Here is a 13,425-nt window from a genome sequence, read left to right as displayed (position 1 = left end):
AACCATAATTTGAGGGCTCAGCCAAAAAGCTCTGGCCAAAATCATGCAATCTGTCGTTCAGATGTGACATATGAGCCAAAATCCTCCCAAAAAATTGTATTGTGGCGTTGCAAACTTGTTGTGTTACACTGAAAACATCTATTTTTCTCCACTCCACTTTTTAGTCTGACTTGTGTGGTTTATGATGCTATGTGTGTCCCCTTTACGAAGTTTACAAAACAAAAAGTTGGGTCCATTTACCAAACTGCAGTCAGTAAAGCCAAAAAAACAAGTAACATTCTTACAATTATAACAGTCAAAGACATAGCCAATGTAGCTTGAGACCATTCTAATCTAATATTATTGCTGCATGATGGTTCCACACAATCTGACCTTGATACAAATGTCGAAAAACATTTACAGCATTATTTCAATCGTTCCGTAATCAAAGCGATCTTAAATGTCATAACGCGTTATCAATACAATCCAATATCTTGGACAATCTCTAATTTCATTCATTCTCTTTCTTTCATCAGTATATAACTACAAGACTCTCTATATCATCTATCTATATATCTATTGTTTCTATAACTTTAGCATTAACACTCAGTGTAAGTTTGACTGAAAAATAATAATAGAAATCTTTACTAATAGCTCTATACACATTTATTGAACAATAATAATTGGATACATTTTTATTTGAATGTGTTTCTCCAATTGTCCTTCAGAACATAACATAATTAACCCATTACATGTATATGCCTTTATTTGTAAAACATGCTCTGTAAACCGACTTTTAGACTACAATATCAGATGTAATAGTCTCAATAAAAGATTGTAAGATCTCTGTTACGAAAAACAAGAAAGAAAACTGAGTATTTAACTAATACAATACCTGAATACAAACAGCAGCTAGTTGACCTGGACGAAGCTATCTTGACAACCAGATATATTCTCAGTAAAAACTGTTTCATTCATATCAACCCATATCTGAAAATCACAACAGAATTTTACTGCTCATCCTAAATGTTTCATAGCCAGCTTGACTTTTCGCCTTGAAAAACTTCCCTGCTCTGTGGTGTACGAGGGAAATTTTGCCAGGATAGCTCTTACTCTGAAGGGATCCTTAAGGTGTAGCAAACAGGACCTAAGTTGATTACCCAATGAAAAGAACTAAACAATTTTTCCATGCCGATCTACCCTGCATCCGACGATGAGAAATCAAGTCTTAAGTTATGACCCCATTGCTGCAAAAGCAATGAGGTTCAAGGACAGGCTGTAGCACAACTGGTAAGAGCATCAGAAACTTTACATGACGTCATATGTTTGGTAAAGTAGATTTTGGTCAAATGTTATCATCTGAAGGTTTTCCCAAGACCTGCTAATCCATTTGTTATCCTTTCAAAGGATAACTTACTTCTGTTTTACATGCTCTTAGAGATCGTTCCAAATTTCTTGCCCTTCACACCAATCAATCCATCTCGGCAGGACAGGGACGATGAGCTCCCTGCAGGATTTCACCCTGCCTACCCTAAAACTATATTATCTATATCACCAATATCTGCAATAGAAAAAAAAACATTAGATTAACAAGGGCACTTTGAATTTTCTAGTTTGAGGTATATTTTCTAGTTTGAGGTATATTTGCAAATGATGTACAGTTCTAGTACTTCTGAAGCCATTTTTACATTTTTCGATGTCGAATCTCAAACTCAAAAAAGAGACTGTGCGATGAAATCAATTTCAGGTCGGTCAATCAAAACCTAATCAATGCCTCTAAAGATTCCAATCTACATTAGGCTAGCGTTCTGTTATTTAAAAATAATTCCAGATATTTTAAGATTCAAACTTATCTTCTTCACCCTTTTAGATCATAAAAACAATATTATCTGAAACCATACTCCAACACCATTATCTGACACCATATTCTAACACCATTATCTAAAACCAAACTCCAACACCATTATCCGATACTATATTCCAACACAATTATGTGACACCATACACCAACACCATTATCTGACACCATACACTGTTATCTTCTTATCTCAATAAACCAAAAAGTAATCTAATAATAATTAAAATACCATATATATTAAGGGGTCAGTATGCAAGATTTCTAATTTACAAATTAAATCATAAACCATCTTTCTGTTTTTTGGGATTTTACACTGTTGAGTGCTCAGACTGTATCACATATGGTATGGGTATTTTGTCCCATCCGAACATCCCTCGACACAAAAAAACCCATATCTGAAAATCATAAAACATGTAGAAAAAAGGCTAAAAATAATACTTAACCTCAAGACCAAGTTCCAGAAAGAATGCCAATCCCACATATCCACAAGCCAACAGAGAATCTTTTATTTCTTGATTATAAAAATACCAATTACTGAAATAGAAAAACATCATTACACTCCCCCTTCCCCAATTGAAATAGAAACTAACCAAACTTCTAAACCTACCAGTATGATCCAAAAAAACTAAAACCAACACAACTAAACAAAAGTCATGGACAAAACAGCACACACCTGAACAAACTACAGCAGAAAGCCAAAACAAAAAAAAGCAGACACCCAAAAAACAAAAAATGAAAACTATTAATCTTTCCACCATTATCTGAAAAAAAAAATATAAAAAAAATTACCTCAAAAATATTGAAAAAGTGCCATGGTTGGCTTTATCAGCTGGCAGGAAGCAGCTGTGGCTCCGTGAGTTTGATGTTTGTCTGCTTCACTTTCAGAAAGGTTGAGGCAATACCTTTGAAGTTCTCAACCCCTGTCAATGATGTCAAGTCAGATGCGTCGGTATGAAAAAGGGTCTAGAGACAATAAACTAAGGCTCTGTGTGCTAAAGCTGTTCACATCCTTGACTGGTGGAAATTTAAATCCTTATATCCTTAAGAATTTCCCTCATTTAACACAATTGCAAGTATGACGCCATTTCATTTCTATAGGCTGGTAAAATGAAAATATTTAGATGACATACCTGCGGTTTCTTTATCTGCATGCATGCTTCTTCTCATCTGATAACCCTCCCTTCATCTATACTCCCATAACCTGAAAAGATAACTTTGACTTCAACTACCAACTTTGACCCCTGAACTCGAACACTAACTTTGACCTTTGAACTCAAATATAAACTTTGACCCTTGAGCTCATATATCAACTTTGACCCTTGACCTCAACCACCATCCTTGACCTTTGACCTCAACCACCATCCTTGCCCTTTGACCCCAACAACTATCATTGACCTTTGATCCCAACCACCATCTTTGACATTAGACCTCATACACTCACTTTGACCGTAACTGCCAACTTTGACCTGAACTTCCAAAGCTGTACATAGCAAAATACCCCAAATCAAAATACAGACATACGAACAAATACAGCTGAATAAAGAAGAAATGAAAGCCATTAAGCAAACATCGAAATAATTGCTGATGGTCTTTGTATCATGGCAATTCTTGTTGAAAGGTAGTGGAAAGGTAATCTATGATTGACTGGTATCTAGTAAAAGGTGCAGAAACACCAAATGGAAGCAGAAATACGTGGACCGTTTCTCAAAAAATCTTACAATAGAAATCTATCGTAAGTGTGGAATTTTACACTGAAAAATACCATACTTAGACAAATATTGATTGAGATTTTTTTGATAAACATGGCCGAGAACTCGGTTGCAGAAAGATTAGTTAGCCTACTGATAGATAGAAAGAAAGATTTTTTACAAGGACAGCTTAGGTTCACAAGATCCTGTCTAACAGCTGTTCCTTGACCAAATTTCTTGGCAATGATTTTACTCAGATTATCCATACCCATTTACAGCTGAGTCAAATAGAATACTGAGGAAAGATGACTTATTCTAGCGCAAGGAAAAAGTCAATTCTAAAGGCACCAGTAAAAACCAGTCGCTGAAAGCAGAACTAATAATGCAGAAACACCAAATCAATGCAAAAACACCTAATCAATGCAGAAACACCTCATCAATGCAGAAAAACCAAATGCAGAAACACCATCTTCTTGTGAGCTCTTCAGCTGAAATAAAAAAGGAATTATGTAAATAAGCCATAGCTCAAATATTCATTAGTCAACGCAACTACTTATTTTAACGCAACTTGTTTTTTTTTCAAAGAAATATTTCCTCTTAAAATAAACAGCAGATAAATGCATTGGTAATTATTACTCTATGTAATTATTGAACAACATTCATAGATTTTCCTATGGCATCTTGCTAATATCACTTTTTTGGATTCCAACTTTGAAGCGACAACATCTGAACAAAAGCCAGTATTTCTTGGCAATTTCCAAAAGACCCACTTTGCACTTTGGGGAGACTAACAAAGAAGCACCGAGTTAGAAAAACCGGGTTGCATCTATTTTCAAGTTCTAAACTTTCACTCCACTGATGAATGCATACATTATAGGCTAAATTTGAGAATTTAATTTTTATGTTCATTCTAAAAGGTAGTATTCCTTTGAAACTAAGTCATTACTGATGTGCATATGCGGGCACAGCCTTGAATGGTAGAAGAACTAAATGCAAGATTTTCATTTTGGAAAATGCCAGTCAATCATATAACCATAATTATAATTCAGTTGTAGAAGAGCCAAGTCAGCTTTGTACAAAACACAAGGCAATATTATGAAATAAGCACACTACTTTGATAAACTAATTAAATACATGGCAATCAACTTTTCAGCACGGTTTACATGTGCCATCATCAGATGAAATAATGATGGAAAAAAAACATAACAAAATGTATAAATGGTAACCATGTTCTCTTATTTAGACTTCTCAGTATTACTTTTATTACCCTTTACACTGTTAATCTCTTTATCATTCTTAGTTGTAATATGTTTTGTTAGGTTTTTTATTCTGATGACAACACATTGTTTGAAACGTTTAATCTGTTTAATTAGTTTATTAAAGAAATATGTTAAATCCATAATATTGCCTTGTTCTGTTATATGTACGCCTCATTTCCAAATGTCGTTTAAGTATTATGTTTTCATTTCAAAATTTAAGATGACAATGTTCACTAAGTCCCTTGTAACATACCCATGGCTTTTCATCTGTAGACTTGGTTCTTATTATTGAGTATTCGTTGGAGGTCCCTCTTTTCATCTGTTGATCTTTTTATCAGCATTCTTCACATGTTATTCATACTTCTTTCTGTTCTTCATCTGTTCTGTAGGCGCCGCTTCATCTGTTCTCTTCTGTTCCTCTTCATCTGTTCCTCTTCATCTGTGGATAAGAGGTCTGAAAAGTCATACAGGCCATGACCTCAGAACACTCCTATTGTGGCAGTGCTATTACGGGTAGGTAAATTACCAGACGATTTACCTTTTCTAACCTGAAAAATATAAATACATAATTGCAAATGATTAGATGACTACCATTTTAAGTAATTTTTTAAAAACAATGTGTGAGAGACTATGTAATACCTTTAAAGTAGAGATCACAATTTGGCGTCATCATTCTATAGGGGCTTGATTGACTGATTACTCATATAAATACCATGTATTTGTTTATTTTTGAACAAAAATATCATGATTCACAAAACTGTATCAGAGTGTGGCAAGATATTTCAAATTAAGAATATCAAAATGGTTTAAAATTACAGATTAAATACTTCTAAAACAAACTTGCCTTGCGAGCTTCTGTGCCACACCATAAGCACTTGACTTCTGTATAATGAAGCTCTATCTGTTTACACCTAAAATTAAAAATTTACAACTTAATTATTTGATATGGCACAAATGAAATAATTCAACAAATACATAAATCCAAACAGTTGATGGATTCTATGGAACAGTCCGTTACTCAGTAACAAGCGTATTAGAGCTTCGGAAACTTTACAGGAGACTTGTTTAGTTAAGTCCAAACAATGGTGGTCATGAGATCAATTTCAATAGATCTGACCGAAGACCAGCTAGTAGAATCTTATGATAATATACAAAGGTGAATGTAAAGACACATATAAAAATTTGGGTTTGTGTTGTAAGGTTTTCCAAAATATAATCTTATGTTGCTAAATGTAATATTTACAGTGTGTTTATAATGACTTGGATAGCAACATCATATCCAAGATAGCTATTAAAATATCCTTACCTGGCTTCGTTACAAGAGTCGCCTTTAGGACATTTGTGCTCCACCATAACCATATTGACCTCCAAATGTAATGTCCTGTTGAAGCTAAAGACCAGCCCCTTTGTTCTTGGAACCCTAAAAGTAATGATTCTCATTTTAAAGGTAGGTTTGGAAAGTTATGTGCAAATATTAATAAATACTTTAGACTACAGATTAGAGGAATATATCTATTGCCTTATCTGGAAGTTTTAAGCAAAGAAATCTTTCTGTTAATTCTTCAACATTAAAGTTATCTAAAAATAGCCTGGTAAGGAAAATCTTGAAAACTACCTCTTTAATTATGTATATCAAATGTGAATAACATCATTTGGCCAATATCTCTTCTCATGGACAATCAATTTTCAAAGGTCACTCTTGAATTGATTAGTTTTAAGCTCTTGCGTCCGAGACTAAATGACTTTTTGAATCAAAGCTTTTTACTGTGGTATCTGTCATTAGCCAGGCAAGTCATGCCTCTTGTAACACCCCCTGCCAATGGAATTATCAAATATGCACCCATTTCAGAGAGAAAGATCCCATGGTAGTTTTTGCTTTTTCATTCCACAGCAGGGGGTTTGTTCTTGAAATCGATTTTAAGAGATAAATCAGATGATTGGAACACCAAAATCATCGTAAGTTCAGTTCTCAAGATTAATGCTCCAGTACAGCTTCAAGGGATACAGAAAATGAACAAGAATTTTTCAGGCTGGGTTTCACAAAATTTCACTGAACAGGAATTGTGATTTAAATTGAAATATGTAGGTAGGTACTGACCGTGCTATGTTGATCATCTAACTGTAAGTGGTGTATGTCAAACCCAATAGTAAAGACCGCTATCGAGTTCCCGCCGACGGCTGAAAAAAACAAAAGACAAACACTGTATTGAGTCAAAATACCATATAATTTTGTATTTGAGGACATATTCTATTTATTTCTGGTTTATTGGGCATGGATATTGAGCCATGGAATATTGAATCCACTGAATTTTTGCAAATTGATATATATTTCTGAAAATTCACACAGCTAATAACATCATGGTACTATAATTTCCAAACATCACGATCTATGATAAACTTACAAAAAATGGGTGGAGGAATCGCCCAATCTGTTCCTCTTCATCTGTTGCTCTTCATCTGTTCCTCTTCATCTGTGGATAGAAGGTCTGAAAAGTCATACAGGCAATGACCTCAGAACACTCCTATTGTGGCAGTGCTATTGCGGGTAGGTAAATTACCAGACGATTTGCCCTTTCTAACCTGAAAAATATAAATACATAATTGCAAATAATTAGATGACTACCATTTTAAGTAATTTTTTTAAAAACAAAAACAATGTGTGAGAGACCCTTAAATTAGAGATCACAATTTGGCGTCATCATTCTATAGGGTCTTTATTGGCTGATTACTCATATAAATACCATGTATTTGTTTATTTTTGAACAAAAATATCACGATTCACAAAACTGTATCATAGTGTTGCAAGATATTTCAAATTAAGAATATCAAAATGGTTTAAAATTACAGATTAAATACTTCTCAAACAAACTTGCCTTGCGAGCTTCTGTGCCACACCATAAGCACTTGACTTCTATATAATGAAGCTCTATCTGTTAACACCTAAAATTAAAAATATACAACTTAATTCTTTGATATGGCACAAATGAAATAATTCAACAAATACATAAATCCAAACAGTTGATGGATTCTATGGAACAGTCTGTTACTCAGTAACAAGCGTATTAGAGCTTCGGAAACTTTACAGGAGACTTGTTTAGTTAAGTCCAAACAATGGTGGTCATGAGATCAATTTCAATAGATCTGACCGAAGACCAGCGAGAAGAATCTTATGATAATATACAAAGGTGAATGTAAGGACACATATAAAAACTTGGGTGTGTGTTGTAAGGTTTTTCAAAAAATAATCTTATGTTGCTAAATGTAACATTTATAGTGTGTTTATAATGACACGGATAGCAACATCATATCCAAGATAGCTATTAAAATATCCTTACCTGACTTCGTTCCAAGAGTCGCCTTTAGGACACTTGTGCTCCACCATAACCGTATTGACCTCCAAAAGTAATGTCCTGTTGAAGCTAAAGACTAGCCCCTTTGTTCTTGGAACCCTAAAAGTAATGATTATTATTTTTAAAGTAGGTTTGGATAGTTACGTGCAAATAGTAATCAATACTTTAGACCACAGATTAGAGGAATTTATCTATTGCCTTATCTGGAAGTTTAAAACAAAAAAATCTTTCTGGTAATTCTTTAACATTAAAGCTATCTAAAAGTAACCTGGTAAGGAAAATCTTGAAAACTACCTCTTTAATTATGTATATCAAATGTGAATAACATCATTTGGCCAATATCTCTGCTCATGGACAATCAATTTTCAAAGGTCACTCTTGAATTGATTAGTTTTAAGCTCTTGCGTCCGAGACTAAATTGCTTTTTGAATTAAAGCTTTTTACTGTGGTATCTGTCATTAGCCAGGCAAGTCATGCCTCTTGTAACACCCCTCTGCCAAGGAATTATCAAATATGCACCCATTTCAGAGAGAAAGATCCCATGGTAGTTTTTGCTTTTTCATTCCACAGCAGGGGGCTTGTTCTTGCAATCAATTTTAAGAGATCAATCAGATGACTGGAACACCAAAATCATCGTAAGTTCAGTTTTCAAGATTAATGCTCCAGTGCACCTTCAAGGGATACAGAAAATGAACAAGAATTTTTCAGGCTGGGTTTCACAAAATTTCACAGAACAGGAATTGTGATTTAAATTGAAATATGTAGGTAGGTACTGACCGTGCTATGTTGATCATCTAACTGTAAGTGGTGTATGTCAAACCCAATAGTAAAGACCGCTATCGAGTTCCCGCCGACGGCTGAAAAAAAAACAAAAGACAAACATTGTATTGAGTCAAAATACCATATAATTTTGTATCTGAGGACATATTCTGGACTGAATCCACTGAATTATTGCAAATGATATATATTTCTGAAAATTCACACAGCTAATAATATCATGGTACTATAATTTCAAAACATCACGATCTATGATAAACTTACAAAAAATGGGTGGAGGAATCGCCCAATCTGTTCCTCTTCATCTGTTCCTCTTCATCTGTTCTTCATCTGTTCCTCTTCATCTGTGAATAGGAGGTCTGAAGAGTCATACAGGCCATGACCTCAGAACACTCCTATTGTGGCAGTGCTATTGCGGGAAGGTAAATTACCAGACGATTTACCTTTTCTAACCTAAATATCAGACACAAAATATACTTAATTTTTTCTTTAAAGTCAAGCACAAATAAATATTGTCAATCTTCATAAATAAAAAATTTCATTGAATGAAGATATTCATTCAGTTTTGTTGACCGGTCAAACAGCTTATTTGGTTTGGTTTAATTCTAAAGACCTTGGCCACTCTAACCCTTCTTTAATTTTTCTTTTATATTTCTCCTTGTACTGATAAGTCAATGGTACCAAGTGACATCTAGGTGATATTTAAAGTTGACACAGCTTTGATTTTGGAAGAAGAAGCAGGTGTGGCATCATAAGTTTATAAACCTTAAAGAAGATTTGAGCTCACAGCACCTTATTGCAGTTTACACAGTTACCCAGTTGTTATCCCCTTCAAGCATAAATTTCTTTTAGCTAGGCAAAGGATCGAGGAGTCTAAATGGTCAGGGATAAGAATAGCTTTACGCATTACACACTTGCCTTGCGAACTTCTGTGCCACACCATAAGCACTTTAATTCCATGTAGTGAAGCTCTATCTGTTTACACCTAAAATTATAAATATTTCAAACATATCAATACCAAGTTTATAAAAATGTTGTCATTTTTTTTGAATTAAGGACAATTCAAAAACAGTTCATACAACAGCAGATTTACCAACAATAAAAGGGATTGTGTCAAGATATTGGGGAACAACAAAAGTCTGATTGAAAATTGAAATTGTGCAAATTGATTCTATCAGTCTTCCCGATACCTATGAAAATTTTTTAAAATCCCTATAAAACATTCTAAGTTTTAAATAATTCAATTCAAAATTTGTTACCTTTGGCCACATATGAAAGCCACTTTTTAGCTTGAAAACTAAAATGGTGCAAATAGACACACATTATAAAATCCTGGAAATCCTTTTCACATTCCTTTCTTACTTTGAAAAATACAGTTTAAACAATTTGACTCGTATTGCTATATAATACCATATGAAATATTTCAAATATCCTTACCTAGCTTTGTTCCAAGAGTCGCCTTTGGGACATTTGTGCTCCACCATAACCTAATTGACCTAATGTCCTGTTGTAGCCAAAGACCAGCTACTTTGTTCTTGGAACCCTGGAAGAGCAACAACAGGAATTTTTATTTTATTTCGGGGGTTGATTTTGGTCTTGAATATATGCAAATAGTCTTCAGAAGTGCTAGATATGTATGCATATTCCTTCAAAAATAGCTGGGCATTTCTTTTTCTATATATTTCTTTTCAATAAATGGCAATCATCTTTCTAACACAGATCATTCTGGACATACATGGATTTCAATAGTCATTAACCTGCTTTTTTTAGATTTTGAACTGTCAAAGGATTTTTAACATACACAGTCTGTAGCACACCGGTTTACTGTCACATCCAAACGACTAGAATCTTTCTCCATGTCCGCCCCTGCCTCCATTAACAAGGGGAAATCAGGTTTTACAGTATAAAGCTCAATTAATAGATACTGTAATTAATCAAAGAAAGCTTTCCTGACAAGGTAATATATGACCACTGGCAGCTTTATTTTCAAATTAAAATATTTCGAAAAATAGTAACAATCACCGTGTCAATATTCAACAATTCGTCATACATTTTTTCTGCACTATTTTGTCTTTCAAATATTGATAATTTGGTATAAATCTGTTCTCTTAAGTAATTACAAGCTACAATTGAACACTTCGAACACAAGGGCAATAACTCATATTTTTGATCTTCAATAGTGTCAATCCATGAAAGATAATAAAAACACCAAGTTTTCAAAATCCATCAAGAATCGTGCCTTCTGAAGTTTTCACAGACTGATAGACATTTGTGACGCCAAAGTGGAATTTATAAAACTTTGTATACTAACCGTGCTACGTTGATCATCTAACTGTGTGTGGTGTATGTCAAACCCAATAGTAAAGACAGCTATTGAGTTCCCGCAGACCTAACGGCTGAAAATAAACATTTTAATTCAATTAAAGCAGGTGTCAATAGTTGGATAGCTGGATATATCAAGTTTTTATGAGTCTGACACCATTGAACCTTTGATACAGAAGACAGTTGCCATAAGTTTAGATTTGTCAAGTGCTTAAGAGTTTGGTATCATTGAACCTTTGATACAATAGCCTGTTGCCAGAAGTCGTAAATTAATCAAGTTTGTACGAGTCCGACATCATTGGACCTTTCGTACAGTAGACCGTTACTCTTGTCACCATGTTTGGTGGTATTCGACTTATCAAGTGTTCACAAGTCAGATATCATTGAGCCTTTGATACAGTAACCTGCTTGTCACTATGTTTCATTCATTCATTTCCTTCATATGTTCAATAATCCAATCTTAATCTTTCCCCTTTATTCATTTATTATCCAAAAACCAGCTGGTAAGAGGATCCTAGTTTACATAGTTGAAATCCTTGGCAAAGATAGCTTGCCAGACATAGAAACATAAACCAAAATCTATAGAAATGTATCCCATAACGTATCTGAAAATTTTAACTGAAAAAATCCAGGGGTTAACTTTTAACACCAAAGCTTTACCTAAAAGTTTATGTAAACTTTTAAAGTTTGTTATCACTTTTGCAAGCTGTTAGACAACTACTGTACGAATTTGAATAAAATAAATGCATAATTGTAGAGAAATATATCTCCATATTTTCTAAAGATTTTAACTGAATATAACGAGCCATTATAAAGACGATCACCGAAACTAGGTCAAACTGCTTAATTAACAATTAGTACTCTGTTTTAAATTAACCCTTTTAAAACAAATTCAGTTTGATCAAGTAGATACACAGATAAAATTAGCATATTTTAGAATATTTTCAGGTATAATTTACGATGTTTTTGATAATGAAAATGTTTTACAAAAAAAGCGAAATTCCCCTTGAAGATGTTCATAATGACAAAGATATCATCAAATCAAGGGCAATAATACTTAATTAGAACATCCTATTTCAAGGATGACCAAACACCCACAGAGCAAATGTGTTTAATAGTTAGATTCAATTAAGAGCAGCATAAATCATAATGGTTAATCTGTCAAGATTCCAAACGTGCATTGCAAAAACAATCATTTCCTTACTCAAGAACCTCAATTCCAATGATCACCCCAAGTTGAAATCGATTTAAAATTGTAGCTTCTATTGTGCTCACAAACAGATTTTGACGTGTCTTTTTTAATAAGTCAGGGGCAATAACTCGAAAACCTTCAAACAAGAAAAAAAAATCAAATTCAAACTAGTCCAAGATCTCAACAATATAAATCATCACACCAAGTTTCATTTCAATCAGATAAAAGTCTTTATCCTGTTCACAAGAAAAGTTGACAAATAATGGAAGAAATAATAAAACTTGACAGCAAATACCATCAAAAAAGAATAATAACTCGTATTAAATATTTTCTGAAAATATCTGATTTTCACTGTTTTTTAATATTGTTCATCCTAGGAGGATAAAGATTTCACTAAGTTTCATCTGAATACGCCCGGAATTGTGCCTTCTTGAGTGTTTACAAGCAAAAAAATTCAAAGTGTTTTCAAAAACAAGTGCATAAACCCATATAATATTTTTTTCCAAAATTTCCAGAGCAGAGCTGTCTTCATTCAGGTTATCTAGCTCACAACCATACAGGCTTATTGTCGACTTTCTCCGATTTCCATTCAACCGGATTATTAGGCCAACTTTCGATTTCTTCATTAGAGCTGTCAACAGCTATGTAATTCACACTAGCAACGTTGATACTAATTCTTCATCACTTCGATGCATCATCGCTGCCTTCACTTGAGTCACCCTTCTCTTCTGACGACGATCCAGAGTCTACTTAACTTATTTCTAGTCTTATTTTTATCCAAACTGAATTTTCGTTTGTTACTTGACACCATGATGGAAAGGGAGAAAACTGTCTCTTACATCCGCAAATTCATTATGGCTCATAGGCCTAAACAAAACATTAGGATCTTCTGGAGTAAGCTTATGGAATGGAAAGACTCAAACCAACAACACCAAGTGGTGAAAACTAAAATTTTAAATAGACTAGACCATAGACAACCTTTTCAAAATAGCATCAAATC

At 33.8% G+C, this 13,425-nt stretch overlaps 2 protein-coding genes across 2 annotated transcripts; both read right to left on the bottom strand.

The window, feature by feature from the left end:
- Positions 1-891: 891 nt before the first annotated feature.
- On the bottom strand, positions 892-6,143 carry LOTGIDRAFT_175289 (hypothetical protein; the record flags this gene model as incomplete). The annotated part of the gene is made up of 7 exons (XM_009056153.1): positions 892-969; positions 2,281-2,371; positions 2,511-2,598; positions 3,279-3,370; positions 3,958-4,013; positions 5,311-5,332; positions 6,091-6,143. The coding sequence occupies 7 exons, from the start codon at positions 6,141-6,143 to the stop codon at positions 892-894; spliced, it is 480 nt and encodes a 159-aa protein (XP_009054401.1).
- A 1,152-nt stretch (positions 6,144-7,295) lies between these two features.
- LOTGIDRAFT_175288 (hypothetical protein) lies at positions 7,296-10,769 on the bottom strand (the record flags this gene model as incomplete). Its single annotated transcript, XM_009056152.1, has 5 exons — positions 7,296-7,364; positions 7,680-7,724; positions 8,912-8,991; positions 10,349-10,454; positions 10,713-10,769. The coding sequence occupies 5 exons, from the start codon at positions 10,767-10,769 to the stop codon at positions 7,296-7,298; spliced, it is 357 nt and encodes a 118-aa protein (XP_009054400.1).
- Between the last annotated feature and the right edge of the window lie 2,656 nt (positions 10,770-13,425).

This window comes from Lottia gigantea (genome assembly GCF_000327385.1).
Source record: "Lottia gigantea unplaced genomic scaffold LOTGIsca_264, whole genome shotgun sequence".
Taxonomy (NCBI): domain Eukaryota; kingdom Metazoa; phylum Mollusca; class Gastropoda; family Lottiidae; genus Lottia; species Lottia gigantea.
Note: the sequence above shows the minus strand (reverse complement) of the source record. Positions and strands in the feature narration are given on the sequence as shown.